Genomic DNA, 21190 nt, shown 5'->3' on the forward strand with positions numbered 1-21190 from the left:
TTAAGGAAAGTAAGGAATATAAGATTTGAATAAAATTCTTTTATATATTTTCATGTCTAGTTTGAATAATATTTTTAGTTAAGAAAAAATATGAATAAACAAAAGAGAGACAATATTCAGCATACGGAAAAAGTCAAGCAAAATATGGGCATGGTAATGAGAAAATATAAAATGGTATAACATATGCCTATATATATACTTATATATATTTTTATCTTTTTATGCAATATATAAATAGGAATATACATATACAATCATTTTTTGGAATTTATAGAATTGTGAAGAATATGAAAGAGACAATATGGAAAGTAATTGTTCATTGGTTAGCTGAAAAAAAAAAAAAACACACACATGCACTTATGTACTTATATTAAATTTATTTTTTGGCGAAAACTCAGATTACCGACTATCATGATAGTAATTTTAGAAAAAAATTTTATATAAAAAGTATAAGAGCAGATGGAAATTGTCTTTTCAGAGTAGTTTCAGATCAATTATATAATACTGAGGAAAATTATAAAGAAATCAGAAAGAAAGTGGTAAGTTTTTATGTGTGTGCTACATTTTCTGAATTGGCAGCTTCAAAACGTTCAAAAAGTTCAAAAAGGTTTTTTAGCCTGTTTGGCTATATTTGATGGAACTTAAATACACACGTAAATTATTGGCTAATGAAAAAAATAATGAATATAAACGTATTTATGTTTCTCCAATTTTATTCCCTTTTTTTATTTTATTTTTAGGTAGAACATTTGGAAAAAAATGAGGATAAATATATGAACTTCATTGAATATGATGAAAGCTATAAATCATATATAGAAAGGTAAGCAAAAAGTTGTATAATAAATAAAATGGTTATAAATATATTATTTTTTGAATATATGTGTATATATATTTTTTAAAACTTTTTATTATTTTTATTTTTTCGTTTTTATAGAATAAGCACAGATGGTGCATGGGGCGGTCAACTAGAGCTTCAAGCAATTGGTGAAATTTTCAATGTAAAAAAAAAAAAAAAAAAAAAAATATATTATCCTGTAATTACCGTTATCAGTTCATGTGTGGTTTACTGAAATATTTTTATTTTTTTATAATAGATAAATATTTTAATATATCAAGAAAACGGATACATGCTTGAGATAAAAATAAATTCCAATGATAGCAATTGCATACAATTACATTATACTTCAAATGTAAGAAAAAAAAAAAGAGGAAAATATAATATACTTATATTTGTATATTTAATGTTTGTTTTTTGATGATATTTTTTACTATATACCTTTTCGTAGGAACACTACAACAGCGTTCGATTCATAAACCAAGCCTTAGAAAATCAACTAATGTCGATTCAAGATTTAAAAGAAATGGTAAGCGCTAATGAAAATATATAAAACTAAATGGATATATGTATATTAATTTTAAAATTCTAGACATATTCAAACTATATTTTTTTAAAGACTTCCTATTTAACATTGTCTTTTTGTTATTATATTGACAGATATACACTAAGGAAGAAAAAGATTCAATAAAAATTTTATATGAAACAACATAAAACGAATTAAGTGATGAAATAGAAGGGAACAATTTTAGAAAAGAAAATAAAATTTATGAAAATTTATATAAAAAGGGTGATTTTTTTAAGATAAGTAATGAAAATGAAGATATATATGAAGCCAATTTTAATATGGCTGAGAATAATAGATTTTCAAGAAACAATAATAAACATAAATTAAACTGTATTAATATGTTACAAAATAATTGTAATAAAATAAAGCTTAAAAAAATGCGAAGTAGAAGTATGCCAAATGTTAATGATAAATTTTTATATTTTTTTGATAAAAATGGGCTTGACGAACATATTGAAAGTGATAGTACTATTGATCTAGTAAATGAAGAAAAAAAAATTATAAAAAAAAATTATAAAAAAAAAAAAAAAATAATATTTTGTAAAATGCACATATACTGATTTCAAATTTTAGCAATTAATAATTCCCTATTTAACAAGTAAGAAAAATATTTCTATTTGTGATGAAAATATTTACAATATATCTTTAACCATTCTAATAATAGACAAATCATTTGTATGTATTACAAAAAAGATACGCGCAAAAAGTTTCATTTATGGGATACAAAACAATTTGAAAAAAAATATGTACAATATTATACATATTTAAAAAATATATCATTGAGAAGAAGTTGTAATAATTTATTTCTAAGTCCAACTTTGAATAAGTTTTATGAAAATTATCGATATAATTGTGATAATAAAAAAATTTATGGATATATTTCGAATAAGGAAATCGAAATAGATTTAACAAAATGAAAAATGATAAAAAAAAATTTATTGAAAAATATGATGAACAGGATAAGTAATATCACCTAAATAAAAATTACGAGAAAGCAATTCATAAGATTAAGGAATTAAATAATATGGAAAAAGGAAATGTTTTTATTCAAAAGTCTAATCATATATGTATATATATATAATGATGAATCGTTATTATTAATAGAATATGTGAACATTTTCGACGAATCGTACATCAGTTAATGTTTTTAATATAGTTGTATATGATTATATTGTTAGTATAGATACAATTTCATTTTGTTCTTATCTTTATAAATCGGATTTAGGAATAAATATATTAAACACTTAGATATGAAATGCTCAAAAGACAATTTAGGGAAAACCAATACACCAAACGCAATTCCTATAAGTATAGGTTGTCCCGATGAAATAATTTTAGACAATGTTAGTGATAAAAATAGAGAAAATAATAACAATATAAAAATAGAAAATAAAAATAAAGATATAAAAAATATACTAATAAAAATAAAAAATTTATAAATTTTTGTTCAAAAAAATATGTATATAAAAGTTTATTTCAGTTTATTAATATTGATCTAATATTTAATGAGAAAAATATAAATTATATTATTCCTTTTTTTTTTTTTTATGTGAATAAAGAATTAAATGTATTTAAAAAAAATAATATTTTTGATACTAATAATATAAATTTTGATAAATTTGTAACTTTTTCTTTTAATTTAAATAAAAATAATATTTTAACAAAATTAAAATCCTCGAAAAAAACTATGAAGAATTTTTGATTAAGGAAAAACATAAATATAATAAATTCCTCAAAAATAATAATTCAATTAACTTTTCTCCTCAAATCGACTTTAACAACATAATATACTATCTGTGTAGAAGCATACTATTATTATATATGTATATATGTGCATATTCATGGAATCGACACGATAATTTTGCATTTTTTTTTAATTTTTTCCCTTTTTTTTATTCTTATTTTTTTTTTGCGAATTGATTCGCATATATAGTATGAATATTTATGTAAAAAATAAAAAAATAGCAAAAAATATTATATGTGTGTAATTGTACATGTATTTAGGTATTAATATTACTGTTCTTAAATCATTTGAATTGAAATATTTATCGCTATTTATGTGTGCACACACAAAATGTGCCATTACAATTGTTTATAAAGCTATGAAAAGAGAAAAATAACAATTGTTATTTTTGAGAATTGGAAATATATGTATAACCTAGAATGGGGAAATGGGCGCCAAAATAAAATTTTTTAAATAGGTAGATGATATGTATATTGACGAGTATGTAGTTTTCGTTTTTTTTAGCTGTTTTTTTTAGCTTTTTTTTGGATAACTTGTTAAATATGCTAGAAAGAACTACAAATTTGTTGAGCTTATAACGACTTCATAAATTTCATGGGGAAACTACATTGATGACTGGATTATATGTGTATGTGTATTTACTGACTTTAATTTGAAGTCAAATGATCTATGGAATAAAGGTTTTTGAAAATAAAAAAAATTATAAATATGAACAGTTCATATGTAAAAGGTGAAATAAGCTATACAATTAATATTTAATTAAAATTTGATGATCATATGTATAGATTTAGTCGAATGAAGGAAACATAGAAAAAATAATGCTAGTAAAAAGTCTTAATAAAAGGCAAATAAAAATAAAATTAATAATAACAAATTTTCTAAAATTTAGCCAAAATATATCTAGCTTTTTACTTAATTGTGATATAAAATAAGAAAAGGAACTGAATAACTAACATTTTTATATTCATATATTTGTGTGTATATGTTTATATATATGGACAATGAACTATATTTATGGCTTTCCAACATTAGAGTTTAAGTTTGTAACAAACTTATGCATACAAGGGTTTTTGTATTCTTTTCTCCCCATTTTAAGAGTTAAGCTATTATTATAATTTGGGTATTACATTTATTTTAATAAAATATATTTTCATTCTATTTTATTTCATTTAAAAATTGTTAGCTACAATGCACAATATGGCATTTTTATATATTTGCTAAACGACTATACTAATTGTATGTATTGCGTAGGTACATATTTGTATGTATATAAATTTTATGTGTAGTTTATTTGCAATACAAGTACATCCAGTAAGCAAAGCGAACGTTACTACGGATGTATACGCATAAAATAATGTTTTAGCATATTTATGCAATTTATTAGATTGATATTTTTAATATATTTTTTTTAATATGCATACATATATACATAGGGATGTACTACAAAACATATAATAAGCAGTATTCACAAATTACATATTGGCATTATTATGTGTGTAATTTCTCTCGTAATTTAGTGATAAAATAAAATTGTGCATAATATACACTTTTTTGTGCCTTAAAAAAATATGTAAATAACAACAAAAAATATAAATATTATTTTATATTTTTAAAGTTAAATTTTCGAAAAAGTAAAATTAAAGAAAACACAAAATTAACATTCTTAAATTTCCCTTTTCCAATTTTTATTGCTTAAAAAGGAGCTTGGAAAAAAGGAGCTTATTAATATGCACGCTTAAAATATGTGCTTATAACACCTTTGAAAAATATAATGTTCTCCATATATTTTTTTGTAGCGAATTACAATAAATGAAAAGGAAGAAACGAGAGAAGTTTTTTTGCTTTTGAATATATGTTTAATTATTTATTTATATATAATTATTTATATTTTTGTATATTTTGTATATTTTGTATATATTTTATATTTGTTTATATTTTCAGTATACGCTGTTGTTAAAGCAATTCAACCTTTGGGTTATTCAATTGTATATAATATATATAACATGCATATATAATATATATATATGTTTTTTTGTCCTTTTTTTAAGATTTAGTTTTGGACATTAATTTTATTTATACATTTTTTCGTTCATTTTTATATCTTTTTTTTTAAGCCGATTAAACCATATTATTATACATATATAAATACAATTAAAAAGGAAATAAAAATAGAATAAATAATGATGAATAAAAATAAATGAAATATACCAAAATAAATAACAAATACATGTGAATTCTTAGGAATATACAAAAATAAAGCATAAAAAATATAGCAAAAATGCAAAATGACAAATAAAAAAACTTGTTCTGCATATTCATTAAGAGAAATATATATATACATTTTTTTTTCTTTTTTCTTATTTTTTCCTTTTGATGCATATATAATAACATACCGAATAACATATACATGGACTAGAAATAAATAATTATGTATATATCTACATTGGGGACTATACACATGTGTATAATTGTCCATAAAGTTTCCTAATTCACTCTAATATTTAAATAATCATTATATATCTAATGTATCGACTGAGAGCGTATATATATAGCTATGTACGCATTTTTATCGAACGTTTTCATAGACAGAATAAATAATTAAATATATCTATATATGCATTTAATTGTATTACCCATTTGTGTATGCATATATATGTTCATAAAAAGTAGTATTTCCACGTGCGTACATATTATATATGTATAAACTAAGAGATATACAAACTGATGTTTTTTTTTTCCCAAAACTGAAATAAAAAAAAAAAAAATATTAAGGATAATAAGAGAAGATAGATCAGGAAATAGCCATAAAGGTTTTAACAAAATTGAAAGTTATAAAATATTGTTGTAAAATTTAACTAAAAATGCTGAATGAACAAAGTGTTGAAGTCGATTTAAAAAAAATAGAAACAGAATTAGTAAGTTGCCACGATAATACCGAGAAAACGAAAAAAAAAAAAAAGGTTCAATTTTCCGAAAAAAATGAAACGTTATATTATGAAAAAGATGAAAATGAAAACAGTTATTTTAATTTTGCATTAAATAATTTTAATTATTTTGAATCCTTTTATAATAGAATGTATAATGCTGATTTTAATGATCAAGAGATTCAAAAATATGATACTTTTTTAAACGTTAATGATAAGATATTGGAATATAATGAAATGGATGAAGATGAGGAAGAAGAAGATATACAAAATAATTTTTTGAAAAAAAATAATTTAGTTAATTCGGCATTTAAAGGAGTTAACAAATTGAAAATTGATTTACACAGTAAAATAAACAAAAGAGATTCAAATTCTACTTCTGATGATAATGAAAAAAATAATGCATCCTATTCTAAAAAAGATAAATTTGCTCAATCATTTAGTGAAGATTGTTCTTTTGAAATTAATGATATTCAATCTGCTATTATAAATGCAGAAGAAAAAACAACATATTATAACAAAGATTATTTTGGGTATGAGATTGAACCGTTTAATATGAAAAATGAATTACAAGAAGGATATATAGATAAAGATGGGAATTATATTTATCATGATTCTAAAAATAACAAAGTGGAAGAAGCGTGGTTAAAATCTATTGATGAAAATGAATCTTTTTCAAATAATAAATTACATACTCAAATACATAAAGAAATCATTTCGAAATCTAATAATAATATTAATACTGATATATATGACAATTCTCTTAGTGTTAATATATATGATGGGCTTTATTCCTTGTCGTGTTTATTAGCAGATAAAGAAACACCTATTAAAGCCATGATTAGGTATAAAAATGATTTAAAAAATTGCAAGAATTATTTAAATCAATGCAAAACAAATTTAGAGGAAGCAAGAGTACAAGAATCTCAAAAAGATGGAACAGGGGAAAATCTTCAATCTAGCAAGGATCGAGTCACTCCAAATGAACTCCAAGTAAATATCAGACAAAGTGATGAATATAAGGCTGATGTGGAAAAGGAAAAAGAAGATAAGGCTAATGCGGAAAAGGAAAAAGAAGATAAGGCTAATGTGGAAAAGGAAAAAGAAGATAATGCTAATGTGGAAAAGGAAAAAGAAGATAAGGCTAATGTGGAAAAGGAAAAAGATAAGGCTAATGTGGAAAAGGAAAAAGAAGATAAGGCTAATGTGGAAAAGGAAAAAGAAGATAAGGCTAATGTGGAAAAGGAAAAAGAAGAAGCTTCGGGTGATACGATTCAGAATGAGCATAAAAAAAAAATGCAGCAATTAGAGGAAGTTTATCAAAAGGCATTATTAGATTACAAAACAATAGAAAGACAATTTAATAACATAATTGATCTAACACAAAAATTAACCAATGAATATAAAAATGTATATTTTTTAACAAAAAATGAATTTGAAGAAATATGTAAAAAATTAGAAGAATGTAAAGAAAGTGGAAATATATTATGGCAACTAAAATGGCAAAGTGATGTTAATAATAATATATATGGACCATATAATTATTATGATATATATAATTTTATATCTCTTGGTATTGTATCAGCAGCAAATCCAATACTCCTAAGAAGGGTAAGTAACGAAAATAAAATGTTGGAAAATATTTGGCAAAGTTACGATACAGTGAATTATCTTAACTTTGTTAATAATGATAATGTAAAAAAAAAAAGAAAATTAAATGAAATAAATATCGAAGACTCTGAAGGCGAACAAAAGGAAGTAGATAGTTCTACTGATGATAATGAATACGATATTCAAAATAAAAAAAAAAAAAAAAAAGGATTAATACAAATATCAAAAAAAAAGGAGAAAATAAGTAATGAAGACGATACTGATAATGAAGATGATTTTGAAAGTTATGGCATTTAATTACATTTTCTTAGAGAAAATAATTTCATAAATTTTTATAAGTTTTCATAAATTATCGTAAATTTTTTACGAATCTAATTATTAAATATTTTCACTTATTTTTACCTATTATGCAAAAAATGTAAATTTATTTGTAAAGTGGGAAATGTGGAAATCAGTTAAATTGGATGGAATTAGGAAGATATCAAGTATCTATTATTATATAGATTTTCGAATATATTTTTTTCAAAAGAATATTACAATTTTATGCATATAATTGGAAATTATTGTATTTCCTTTTCTCACCTCAATGAAATAGCACATATATAAATATATGTGCGAGTATTTTATTTTATTTTATTTGTTTTGTTTTTTTAAAACTCAGTTTAATTCGAATATAATTTTTATTATATATACTGATTTATTTTGGCCATAGATAAACATAAAGATTAGATAACATAAGATAAACATTTTATATTATTATTTTCCCCTCTTTGAAGATTGAATTTTTCAGAAGTTATCAAATATAAAAGTTGTTGAGAGGTAGTTATAACGAGAAATACTCATAAAATGGCAACCACAAAACATATAGATATGTCTATGTAGATTTAGCATAATCCTTTTATGCATACTAGATATATTTATTATTTGTTTACATAGGAGAATATTATATATATGAACAAGACATATCTTTCTGAATATACTTGAGCATATATGAAGAATTTTTCAAAATCTTACTATCCATTTGAATTAGTTGTTACAAAATAAAAAATTATATGGAAAAAAAAATATTTTATGGACATAAAAATAAAAAAAAAATATTTTATTAACAGACATATATCCCCATAATAATATGCAATCACATGCATATATTATTATTGTATAAAAATAAGAACATTTGGCCTAAACACTTTTCATTGTTATGCATTGGCGTTATTATATTTGTATATTGTACTTTTTTTTGTCGTTATTCCAATTCCTCATACACATATATGCATAATGAGAGATATTGGATTATACATGCAATTTATGATATTATTCACGCTACAAAATAAATAAAATAAAAAAAATAGCATTTATTTTATGGATATTTTGTAGCATAAAATCCATACCATAAATGTTCGATTAATTTTATAATTTTATTTTATTTAATTTTTTAAGTCACAAATTAACCTATAATAAAGCATAATTAAAAAAATTATAAAAAAATTTTATGTATAATTATGTTATATTTACAAGTATATGTTTATATAATACTAGTATAATTACTAAAAAATAGTACATTACAATTTTTTTCTTAATTGTGTATTTTTTATTATATGCTGCAAATTTAATTAATAAAATAAATTATAACTGATCAATCAAAAATTATTAAAAAAAATGAATTCATAGTGCATGTCCAAAATTGTAGAGAGTGGCTAAATCGATTAAATTATTTGCAGAATTTAACAGTGTTATATTTGCTATATATAGATCTTTTATAACAATAATATATATAGAACAATGCAGGTAAACCATTTAATACACCAATAAATACAAAATAATTAAAATAAAAATAGCAGTTGCCTAGTAAACTGAAAAATATATTGTTTATTGCGTGAAATTTATATGAAAAAGTACGTTATATTTATTATAAGTACATTTATACTTTGTTATTTATTGGAGACTAAGAAATATCATTTTATTTAAAATAGCATAATATAATTAATATATATATATTATGCAAGTTTTATTATATATATACAAAATAGAAGAAAAATAATACACGGATTTAATAAATTATATATTAACTAGGCTAAATGCTAAGTTTAATATATTATTTTTTTTGGTGTTTTTACATATAATACCTGTTGAAAACGCCATAAAAATGTCCCATGGTAATTCGACGATAACATGTTTACAAGATCCTTCCTCGAGAACTGGAAGAGACGGAAATACTCGAGATATTGTAAGATTTGTAAAGCTAGCTCCCCAAAAAAAAGTTACATGGGATAAAAATACAATTGATAATGAACACGCCAATAAAAAATCGTCTAAAGGTAGGTTTAACAAAAAAATAATATGGAAAAAAATATGTACAGTCAGGAAAAAATATATACATAAAAGATTTTCTATGTACATTGTGTTGACAACTATATTAAGAATAGATTGATATATCTTTCTATGCTCTTTGTGGATTGCCTATGTGTGCACCAGCATACTTATGCATATATTGACATGTTTTAAAAAAATATATATAATTTTATCTAACGTTTGTTAGCTTGTTGTAAATATAAAAAGCCCAAGAGATTCGATGAAAGTTCTGAATCTGAATCTTCAGTTAGTGATTTCGAAGTCAATAATAAGAAGTCATATAAAAAAACAGGGAAAGGTATATATATCATCTGAAATATGGACATAAAAATTTAAATTTATGCATTTATAAGATAACTCAAAATAATAAGAATTATAATAATTTTTTACTTCTTTAATAGTTGGTTGTAGTGATTGTTCCAATAGGTTGTCAATTAAAACAGAAATAATAGTAATATATTAAGCAATTTATTCATAACTGTGTGTTTGTTTCGCTATATGCTTGAGAGAAAGAAATTTACATTTATGCTAGTTATTTATACTTTTTTTACTGAATTTGTTTATACCTTTTCAATATTATATATATTTATTTTTTAGCATCGGAGACACTGAAATAGGACAAGACTATAATAAAGATTTCTTTATTTATTTTTCCTTTATCACACTGTATTTTTTTTTAAATATAATTTTTAGTAATAAAAAAATCGAGATAAAACATTCTCAAAATAGTTATCTTATTTATTGAAACCTTATAAAAGTTATAGACAATTGGCCACTCATATGGTTGACATTATGAAAATTTACACATTTATGGCTAGCAATGGCTATTATTATTCCGTTTACTATTTTTTTTTTCTTTTATTATATATACTATTTTTTTCACACAAAATGTCTAATTTGATTTATCTTATAGATATATTGCTTATATATTATTAATTTTTTTTGATATTTTTGTTAAAACAATATATTTAAATAGAAGTAAACAAAACACAATTGTCTCATATCATGCATTAATATAAACACTATATTTTTTTAATTAAAAAAATAAAATGAATAAATAAAACCAAACAAATTTTTTGGGATAAACGAAGTCAAAATTTATGCATCCCATTTATAGTGGTCCGCAATTGTTAAATATAAAGTTCGATTATTATTATTACCAAGAGATGGCGAAATTTGGCTGTTTCTGAGCCGACTTTCCTGAAGCGTGGCCTTTTGTGTTACTTTATTTTTTTCTTTGGTGGGTTCATATCCATACTCATAAAACATTTGTATCCATACTCGATGAGAAATATGATGACCTGAATTAACTAAATATTCAGTTTTTTTAAAAATACAAGAACCATTGTATTTGTTTAGAATAGATAACATACATTTAATATATTCTAAAAAAAGTAATGATAAAAATTCTGGGCGTCTTCTAAAGTGAAATAAATTCCACATTAATTCATCATCATTAATTTGTAATCTTTTGTAATATTCTGAAATAAATTGAGTAAGTGTAATATTTTTTGATTTAAAATATGTAATCCCTTGTATTTCATTTCTAACATTACATGTATGTGGTAATGGATTATTGTGGTTACAAGTTTTAATTAAATTTGCAGCAAAATAATCTAAACTTATAAATATATTTGAAGTCATTGAATTTTTTGTAATAATGCAAAAACTTTTATTTTTTTCTAATTCATTAAAAATTAAAGAATAATTTGTTCTGTCTATTGGTCTCAAAGTACCAGCTTTAAAAAAAAAAAAATTTATTACATTTTTCCAATAATGTATATTTGTTTTTATTTCATTGTCTTTAAAAGATAATGAATATAATTTTTTTCGGAGATATAAGCTCACAACTTCGTTATCTATTTTTGAGCATTCTTTAAATCGCATTAATGTTTGAAAATCCATAAAATTTAAAATATAGCTAATTAAGTTATGTTTTATAAACATTTTTTTTTCATTTTTTTGGAAAAAAATATCATGTAAAGAACATTTTTCTTGGGGTGGATTAGCTAAAGAGTCGATGATAAAAAAAAAAAAAAAATGAATTATATAATAAAAATAATCTTAAATGCGGTTGTGAAAATTGAGAATTGAAAAACGCACTTACCTAAGATTTCTTTCATATATAAATTAATGTGCTCTTCTGAATATTTTGAGAATTTATTTTTTACTATTTCATTAATTGTATTTAGAGCATTTTCTCTATCTTTATCATCGTCTTTTTTTTTCTGTATGGGTTTTCTATTTGATTTTTTATAGTCCCATTTAGGAATAATGCCTCCATTAGAGGGTGTATTTTGTGATCTTATTATTAAAGAAATATACTTGGATTTAGATTGGATAAAATTATAGAGTTTCTTATAAAATGACCCGTCTTCTGTGAAAATAATAATAAAATGAGGTTAAACTAATGAAAACAGACTGTGAAATAAATATATGCATAATTAGTGATAAAAACAAAAATATAAAAATTAAGGGGAAGGTATTTCGTGGGCTAGTCATAGATTTATAACGAGACAAGCTTAAACAATTTGTTATAAAATTGGACATTAACAAGGCAGTTATATCTTCTACTAGTTTTTTTCCACATAATAAATAAGTAAATATATACATGTATGGGCATACTGTTAACTACATTAGAAAATGTTTCCACTTCTTCATCATCACTATCGGAGAAAATTTGTGACTTTGAGTTTTTGTTTCCCTCATAATTAGTGCGTGTATTTAATTTAATATTTAAATTGGAATTACTCATTTTTTATCACATCCTTTTTATTAATTTTTTTTTTTAATATATTCCAGGTTATATTTACAATATATCGATTTTCATTTTGAAAAATGTAAATTATCATAAAATAAGTTTGGAAAAAAATATTAATAGCTAGTTATTGCAAATGGGGAGTATATTTTTATTTATGTGTATAAAGGTTAAATGGAAATTTGATAAAAATTAAATGACATAAAGAGATAACAAAAGTGCATTGAAACTAAGAAAAAATACTCATACAAATAAATGTGTAAGTATATATAAAATATATGCATGAAAATTTATAATTGTAAAAATGTGTATTTGTGAGATAATAATGTGAAACAACTTTATATGATAATAAAAAAAAAAACAAAAAAAACTACAATTTTAGTGGAAGAATGCTTGGTTCTATTAGTATTCTTTTATTTTGCATACTAACAGAATTTACATCAATTTTATTTTTTATTATCCACTTTTTTCTTTTATATATATAATAACAAATAATTAAACTTAACATAATTGGAAGTAATATGCAAACGTATAGTGTGTATAATCCATTATATCCAGTCAGACACATATCACATCTATAGTTGCTTTTTAATTCATCGTATTTGATTATGGCCTGAAAATAGGAAACAATGAAATAGCTAATTAGAAAGGAAAGAAAAAATTAAACACAATTATCACATGAACTATTTCTGTAACTATCGAGAAATGAGCGCAAAAAAAAATATATATGATATACAAAATCTATTGATTTTACATAAGATTTATATAATGTGTATTATTTTTTCAATTTTCGTTGTCAATTTATTTCTTTTCTGCACGTGAAATTAAAGCAAAACTTACAGCTCGTTCGAAAAGTAAAACAGTTTCATAATATTTCAAATGGCTACTAAATATTCTCTCTGCAATTACATCAGATTTCATTTGAGATGCATCTTCAGTTTTTTCAATAGATAAATATATTAATTGCTTATTTGGTTTGAGCAATGATATAACTTTATTAAGGATATATGTACTAAGCCCCCTAGAAAAAAAACCAGTAAAAATAGGTGGTTGTAAGTTATTTGTATATGCACAAGTTCCCATTACTTTTATTCTTTCTTTATCTGGTCCTTTATTAATTGAAAACATATCTCCTGATAGAACCATATCATTCATATGATCTAAAAGAATTTTTATATTTATGTTAGTATTAGTCAATATAATAAGACTTAATGCTACATCATCATTTATGAATCTTTTTTCTTTTGTTTTATCAACATTTTCTGAGTAAAGCAACCGAAATCGTGTATCTGTATCGTTTATTATAGGTTTATATATTTCCTGCATAATAGTTTTATATATATTATTTGAATCAAAATATGTAGGATTATTTGTATATTCATCAATTATATATTGTTTAACAATTTTAATCATTATTATTCCTTCGTTAATTTTAAGATTATTTTTATATTTATTCTCTATCTTGGTGTAATAATTTTTTTCCATATTATATTTTCTTGATTTATATAATCCTTTTATTGTTTTTATATATATGGGTACTATATCAATATAATTAAAATAATATATATCATTACCAGATTCTAAAAAAGATATTTTTTTAAATAAAACAAATAAATTGTGTATAAGTTTTTCTCCATATTTGTTTTTTAAATATATCTCATCATACAAAGATAGTAAATTATTTTCATTCAAAGAGTTAATATTAAAATTTTCTTTTACTTTTATAAACACATTAATCTCTTTTTTATATATGTCTACTATTTTACTATTATATTCGTTTATTATTGAAATAAAAAATGAGAAGTATTTAAAAGATTTTTTTAGCATATACTTTACTTCGTCTCTGTATTTTTGGTCTGATATATCTGCATAGTTAGTAGACAATAAAATTAACAAAAATGTATAAAAGATATATATATTTCACAAGGAATCATATATATACAAAGCTTCTCACATTTAGAAGATGATAGGTATTATAAAATCATGGTGTATAGATAGAATACATATTGATGTGTATTTTAGGGTTATTGTATATTTCTTATTACCTAATTTGTCCAAAATAAAAGGAAGTATTGTCAATTGCATACTAAATTCTTCAATGAAAAAGATTGAATCATAACAAACTTCCAAAGTTAAACTTGAAATATTTCTAAACTTGAGGTTAAGCGTTTTTAATTTATTATACATTTCTATAAAATTTATTCCTTGGGTTTTCATGTTTTTTTCTATTTCCTCAATCTGAGATGAAAAAAAAAATTATAGAAATTTATAAAAATAATGGGATTAGAAATAATTATCACAAATATATTTCCATTATGAAGTTTTGGAAAATTTTCGAATTACTGATGACAATAAAAGTTGTGGAAGATTAAAATCAACAAAATCCCATTGGCTTGTGTTTTGTGGATTTTGATTTAAATATAGCAATTTTTCTTTTACTATCAATATTTCTTTTTCATAATTTTTATCGGGGTAAGAATCAAAAACGTTTTGAGTTAATGTGCACCTTAATATATTATATAAATATAAAAAGGAGAAATGTGAAAATATTGTAGAATCATTCAAAATATAATTTTTCATCACATTTTTTATTTCGTCCATGGATAGGTGCTCAGCTTTAAGGGATAGGGGAAAAAGGAAAAGGAGAAAGAAATGGAGAAGATTGGAAAAAGGTTGGAGAACAATTAGAAACATAATTGGATCTTTTTTATTGTTATTATTTATGACGCTATTATTTCATTATTTTTATTTACAAACCATTTTCTACTATTTGAAAAGGAACTGTATAAAATAAAATCAAAAGAAATGACAAAGTATTTTTCCTCATGTTAATATATACTTATTAATTACTTTGAAAATATCTTATTAATAAAAATTAATTTAATATACAATATGTAAGGTTGCATATATATAGAGAAATGTATACAAATAGGAAGGAAGCAGATATATGACTGGAAAAACTTTGTCTATACAATCAAAGAGGGTTATATATATATATATATATATGTGTGCGTGTGAAATATTTGGATGGACTCACTTTTATACGAGATAAATTGATGATTTATTTAAACATTACAAATTAGAATAAGATTAAAAAAACGGAATTTTTACAAAATATAATAAAATTTTCATTGAAGTTTTCACAAATTTGTGCATTAATGATGTAACAAAAAATAAAAGAAAAATAAAAGACAACAAATAAATCGCAACTAAACGAGCAAATTCTGCAAATATGTTATATTTCCAGAATGTTATTTATAATATTAAAGTAGGCAATGTAGCTGTTTTTTTTTGAAAAATTAAAAAAAAATAAAATAAAATAAAATAAAATAAAATAAAATAAAATAAAATAAAATACATGATTTAAAAACTGAATTATTTTGGGTTATCTAATAAAAAGATGGTGGATATATCTAGGTAAATTTTTTTATGCTCATAATGTACCAATCTTATCGTTTTTTCTTTTATTATTGGAACAAAGAAACTACAAGGAAGTAAAGAAAAAATATATAAATAAAATGTGGTGTGTTTTGAATTTGGTAATTAGCATATAAATAAAAATAGAAATGATGAAATTGTATTAATATCCATAGTATTATTCTAAATAATTATAAAATAAATGGAGTTATATAGAATATAAGTGAAACTTAAATTAATATGTGTCAAAAATATATAAAAAATTTATATATATGTAAAGAAATAAATAATTGTGATTTATTATAAAATTTATTTCCTTTATTTCTTACTAATTGATTTCTTTTTTAATATTCTTTAATTCATTTTCAGTCAATTCATAAAGGGATTCCTTATTGGTATTGGAGTCAGAAGAATGAAACAACATCTCTTCATCATGTTGAAAGTGTGAATTTTCATGTTTAGTTGCTTCTCTTAAATTATCATAAATATCATCACAAAAATCACATTTATAAATTTTTTTATATGAATATCCTTCAAAATTTTCCAATGAATTGTAATAATGTTTGTCTCCTTTTATTTTATCTGATTCATTTATACCAGAATTTTCTTCAGTTATTTTTTCTTCAGTTTGATAAAGATTAAAATTTTTACGGTTTATAAGTACCTTAATAGGTGCATGTTTTTTTCTTAAATTTTGATTATTTTCGCTAGCTTGGCTAGCTTTTAAAATGTTGAATATTTTGTTTATTGATACATTTTTATTAAGCTCAATTTTAATTAAATCTTCAGAAATATCTTGCACTGCTTTATTACATATGTAGTCATATTTAGAAACAAAAGAAAAAACTGTTCCTATTGGTATATTAGTAGGATCATTAAAAATATATATATCAAAATTGATCAAATCTGTAGATATATATTTATTTTCACCAATATCTGGAAATTTTTTTTTATCATCACATATAAGACATCCTTTTAATCTTAAGGCATCAGTTCGTGAATATATTTTTTCAATTTTAATATAAAGAAATCCAATTTTTAATGATTCTTTTACATATGTGATTTTTATGGGTATAGGATATGGATATGAATTCATAAAAATATAACGATAACTATTTTCTTTAAATCTAATATCATTAAAAGTGGTAAAACTCACTACCTTTAGGCATCCTTGTAATCCATGTACTCCTACAATTTCGCCAATAACAGAAAATTCATTCATAAACGAGATATTATTTTTGTTTATATTTTTTATTTGGTTTGTTTGTGAATTATTATTAGTATTTATATTATTTTCTAAATACTTATTTTTTTTAATAAAATCTAGATCATTTGGTCTCATTGAATCTGCATAATAATTTTTTATTAAAACATTTGGAAGATTAGTATTATTAGTGTTTATATTATTTACTTTGTTATTTTTTTTTTTTAAATTTTCTAAGTCGTCAAATGATTCTACATATGTTAATATATTATCATCATTTTGTATTATATTGCTAAAAAGTTTATTATTATCATATATTACATTGCCCATATTATTGTTTATATTTATTTTTCCTGCTTTAGAATATTTACTTCGTTTATAATATTTTGTATCTGTCAAAAACTGTCTCTTTTTATTTTGCTCTTCTTGTTTGTCTTCATTTGATAAAATATCATTTTGCTTATCTATTATGGACTTTTGAGAAGTGTCGATTTCTGATATTTCCGTTTTTGTAGTATCGCAGTTGCTATGGTTATCATTTTTTATATCATTATTTTTGTCTGAACAATAAATATGAATAGTTATGAATTTTTTTTTATTTGTTTGATTTTTGCCAAAAATATTTCTATGCTTTATGATGTGGTGGCTTGAAAATGTTTTATTTCGCCCCTTGATTTTGTTCAAATATGAAAATGTGCTATTTTTTAAAAAAAAAGAAAACAAATTTCTTTTTGTATCTTTTCTACTTTTATTTTCCATTCCATTTGTATATTGATATATTTCTGTATGTGGTTTGTCTCTCTTTATATATTTTTTTTCCCCCTCATTTTTTTTATAATAATTTAAAAATGGTATATCTCTGATTAACGGTAAACTAGCTGTTTTTGATGTTCTATTCCAAGCCAGGCTATTGCCCCATTTTTCAGAAAACAAAAAAAAACTAAACAGAATAATTATTCCTCTCAATTTTCCAAAACATTTTATCATTTACGTATGTATTTTAACTCATCAAGGTGAGGATCAAATATAAATAGAAGAGCTAGCGAATTAATAAGCTAAATATTTCTTTCTTTTCACAAATATATATATATCAATTTTAGGAGAAAAAAATTATTATTTATATCTTAGTTGTGCTATTACATTTAGTCATGGATACTTAGCATTTTAATTTGTGAGCATTTTTCTTCATTATTAAATTTTATAATACCCATAAAAAAAAGAATATATAAATCCTTATCAAGAGACCAGAGCGATTTCAATTTGCTGCTACCACAATAACATTTATTCCCCTTTTATAGGCAAACAATTTATCTTCATTTTATTTGCACAATTTTTATTTTATTTTTGTTAATGTAACTAAGATAAAGGAAAATTATTTTTCTCTTTGTAAAAACTTATTTACATTTTAAATTTACTAAACTCAAAAAATAAAAAAAGAAAATAAGCGGTTGGGACATAAGGTAAAATAAATATGAATATCTGATAAGAGCTTATCAAAGATTATATATTTTTTATACAAGCTTGTAAATGAAATTTTTTTTTAAATATTATATATATATGTATATAATAGAAAGCGATTGTACTAGGATATTAAAGTATATAGTGATTATATTTTATTGTTCCTTACATAATTATTTTTCGAATGCAAATAAAATAATAGAAATTTTCCAAACCCAAAAAAAGAGGAAGAGAATAAGACCTTTTATTTTGAGAACCTTATTATATTGGTAAAATAAGCGAGTGCCACTCATTTCAGTGTGTATATGCATATTATTTTATGCGATTCTGTATATGCTTACTTTAAAGAGGTCATTCCCTTTTTATCCATAACTTATATATTCATAGACAAACCTCAAAATCGAAATAAGTGTTTTACAATTTGAGACTAAGTTGTGTATATATACATGCATACGTACATTATGAAGGTTTTAAAAAAAGGAAAAAATACATTTTTATTGTGCTTATGAATATTCCTGATTTTCAATCATTTTCCATATGTTATATACTTGACATAGAGCTAATTCATGATTGAGGATTTCATTTCTAGCGCTTACTCTATATACATTACTTTTGATTAGTATAATTTTGATAAAGAATATTATATTATTTTATCACAACTAATGAAACAAATATATAAAATGAATTATATATAGTATGGACGTATATATAAAAGTAGCCCCAAATATAATGGTAAAATATTTATTTTTAAAAGTTTTTTTTTTGTATAATCTTTGGGTTTTATAATTTTCTTATGGTATGATTATAATTTTTAAAAATCATGTAAAAGAAAATGCCGCATTTAAATTGCAAAGGGGAAAAAAGGAGACGCAATGATGAGAAATAAAAAGAAAATAACAAAATGGAAAAAAAAAAATAATTTCAAAGCTTAATAATAATAAAAAAAAATATCGCTTGATCATAATGTGCTATTTTATGTAAATATTTTATATTATTTATTTAAAAAAAATTCAATAAATTTGTTTTTATATGAGCATAATTAAGCCCTTCACTATAATACGCAAAAAACTATATATGCCCATATAGCAAAATTATTTTATATATGCATAACTTTGATATACTAAGAACAATATTTTTTTTTTTTCATTTTTTTATATATAAATTTTCATTTCATTTTTCCCTTTTTTTATTTTTTTTTCCATTTTATATCTATATTTTTTTTTCTTTATGAATGTATTGAAATCCAGAATTACAAAGTTTTATTCCATTCATTTTATATTTGTTATAAATACATTTTTTTGTGTTCATATATATATTATATATATGTAAAAGGAATAAATTATAAAAACATATTTTTTCCATGATATATCCATATATATTTTAAGCATATATATTTTTACAAGATTATTATGGAAAATATTGAAATTCTTACATATGCAAAATACGAAAAATATATATGTTAAAGAATTCATAAAAATAATAATTATAAATTTAGTTATCAAAATATATTACAAAGTAATTTACAAAGTTTGGGTAGTATCACAATTTGTTGGGTTTATATTAATATATGTATACATATGTGGACATATGTATGTATATGTGAATATTACGTTTGCTTGCCTATCTTTTTATGCATGTACAGTTTAATATATATATATAAATGCGTGAAATATAAGTTTACAGAAAAGATAATACAATATATTATTAATATATATACATATGTAAATATATATGTGTATGTGTATATGCTCGATTTTATAAAATAAATCCATATTTCAATTTATTCGAATATTTTGTTACTACTATATTATAATTAATTATTTCTTTTTATATATTTAATGTAAATCTTCGCGCATATATATTATATGATTATATACTTATTACTTTTTCTTATATTTATTTAGCCTTATGTATGTATTTATTTGTTTATTTTTTTTGCGTCTATATATTATTCAATTTCTTTTATAATTATTAATACCTTTTAAGACCTTTTTCCGCTCTATTTGTGCATACAAAAAGGAAAGTGAAAAGAAAACAGAAATGAGCGAAAGTAAATAAACAAACAAATTATTCATGTGCCTATATGTATATATTTATAAATATCAAGAATAAAATAAAGAATGAATGAAAATATAACAATATTCATTATTCTATTTAAATACATATACTAGTAATATATTCACAATATAAATATAATACATATGGGTAAATTATATTTTATAAAAAAAAGACTGTAGCTATTTTTTTTATAGCATGCCTGTGCCCATTTTTACATCATGAAAATATTAGACGTTTCTTTGGGTTAACCTTTTTATTTTTATT

General features: G+C 22.0%; 5 protein-coding genes and 1 pseudogene across 5 annotated transcripts, besides 1 other annotated feature; 3 read left to right on the top strand and 3 right to left on the bottom strand.

Moving 5' to 3' along the window:
• The first annotated feature begins 90 nt into the window (after nt 1–90).
• On the top strand, nt 91–1963 carry PBANKA_0515350 (annotated as a pseudogene).
• Nucleotides 91–1963: a sequence feature.
• Nucleotides 1964–6008: 4045 nt separating this feature from the next.
• PBANKA_0515400 (conserved Plasmodium protein, unknown function) lies at nt 6009–7979 on the top strand (the record flags this gene model as incomplete). Its single annotated transcript, XM_034568401.1, has 1 exon — nt 6009–7979. One exon carries the CDS (start codon nt 6009–6011, stop codon nt 7977–7979), a length of 1971 nt encoding a protein of 656 aa, XP_034420395.1.
• Nucleotides 7980–9825: 1846 nt separating this feature from the next.
• PBANKA_0515500 (protein phosphatase inhibitor 3, putative) lies at nt 9826–10643 on the top strand (the record flags this gene model as incomplete). Its single annotated transcript, XM_034568402.1, has 4 exons — nt 9826–9997; nt 10219–10329; nt 10433–10482; nt 10629–10643. 4 exons carry the CDS (start codon nt 9826–9828, stop codon nt 10641–10643), a joined length of 348 nt encoding a protein of 115 aa, XP_034420396.1.
• A 486-nt stretch (nt 10644–11129) lies between these two features.
• PBANKA_0515600 (conserved protein, unknown function) lies at nt 11130–12786 on the bottom strand (the record flags this gene model as incomplete). Its single annotated transcript, XM_034568403.1, has 3 exons — nt 11130–12040; nt 12139–12408; nt 12657–12786. 3 exons carry the CDS (start codon nt 12784–12786, stop codon nt 11130–11132), a joined length of 1311 nt encoding a protein of 436 aa, XP_034420397.1.
• Nucleotides 12787–13159: 373 nt separating this feature from the next.
• PBANKA_0515700 (conserved Plasmodium protein, unknown function) lies at nt 13160–15616 on the bottom strand (the record flags this gene model as incomplete). The annotated part of the gene is made up of 5 exons (XM_034568406.1): nt 13160–13402; nt 13630–14654; nt 14835–15027; nt 15133–15404; nt 15547–15616. The coding sequence occupies 5 exons, from the start codon at nt 15614–15616 to the stop codon at nt 13160–13162; spliced, it is 1803 nt and encodes a 600-aa protein (XP_034420398.1).
• Nucleotides 15617–16164: 548 nt separating this feature from the next.
• PBANKA_0515800 (ribosome maturation factor RimM, putative) lies at nt 16165–18397 on the bottom strand (the record flags this gene model as incomplete). The annotated part of the gene is made up of 2 exons (XM_034568407.1): nt 16165–16273; nt 16536–18397. 2 exons carry the CDS (start codon nt 18395–18397, stop codon nt 16165–16167), a joined length of 1971 nt encoding a protein of 656 aa, XP_034420399.1.
• Between the last annotated feature and the right edge of the window lie 2793 nt (nt 18398–21190).

This window comes from Plasmodium berghei (assembly GCF_900002375.2).
Source record: "Plasmodium berghei ANKA genome assembly, chromosome: 5".
Lineage (NCBI taxonomy): Eukaryota > Apicomplexa > Aconoidasida > Haemosporida > Plasmodiidae > Plasmodium > Plasmodium berghei.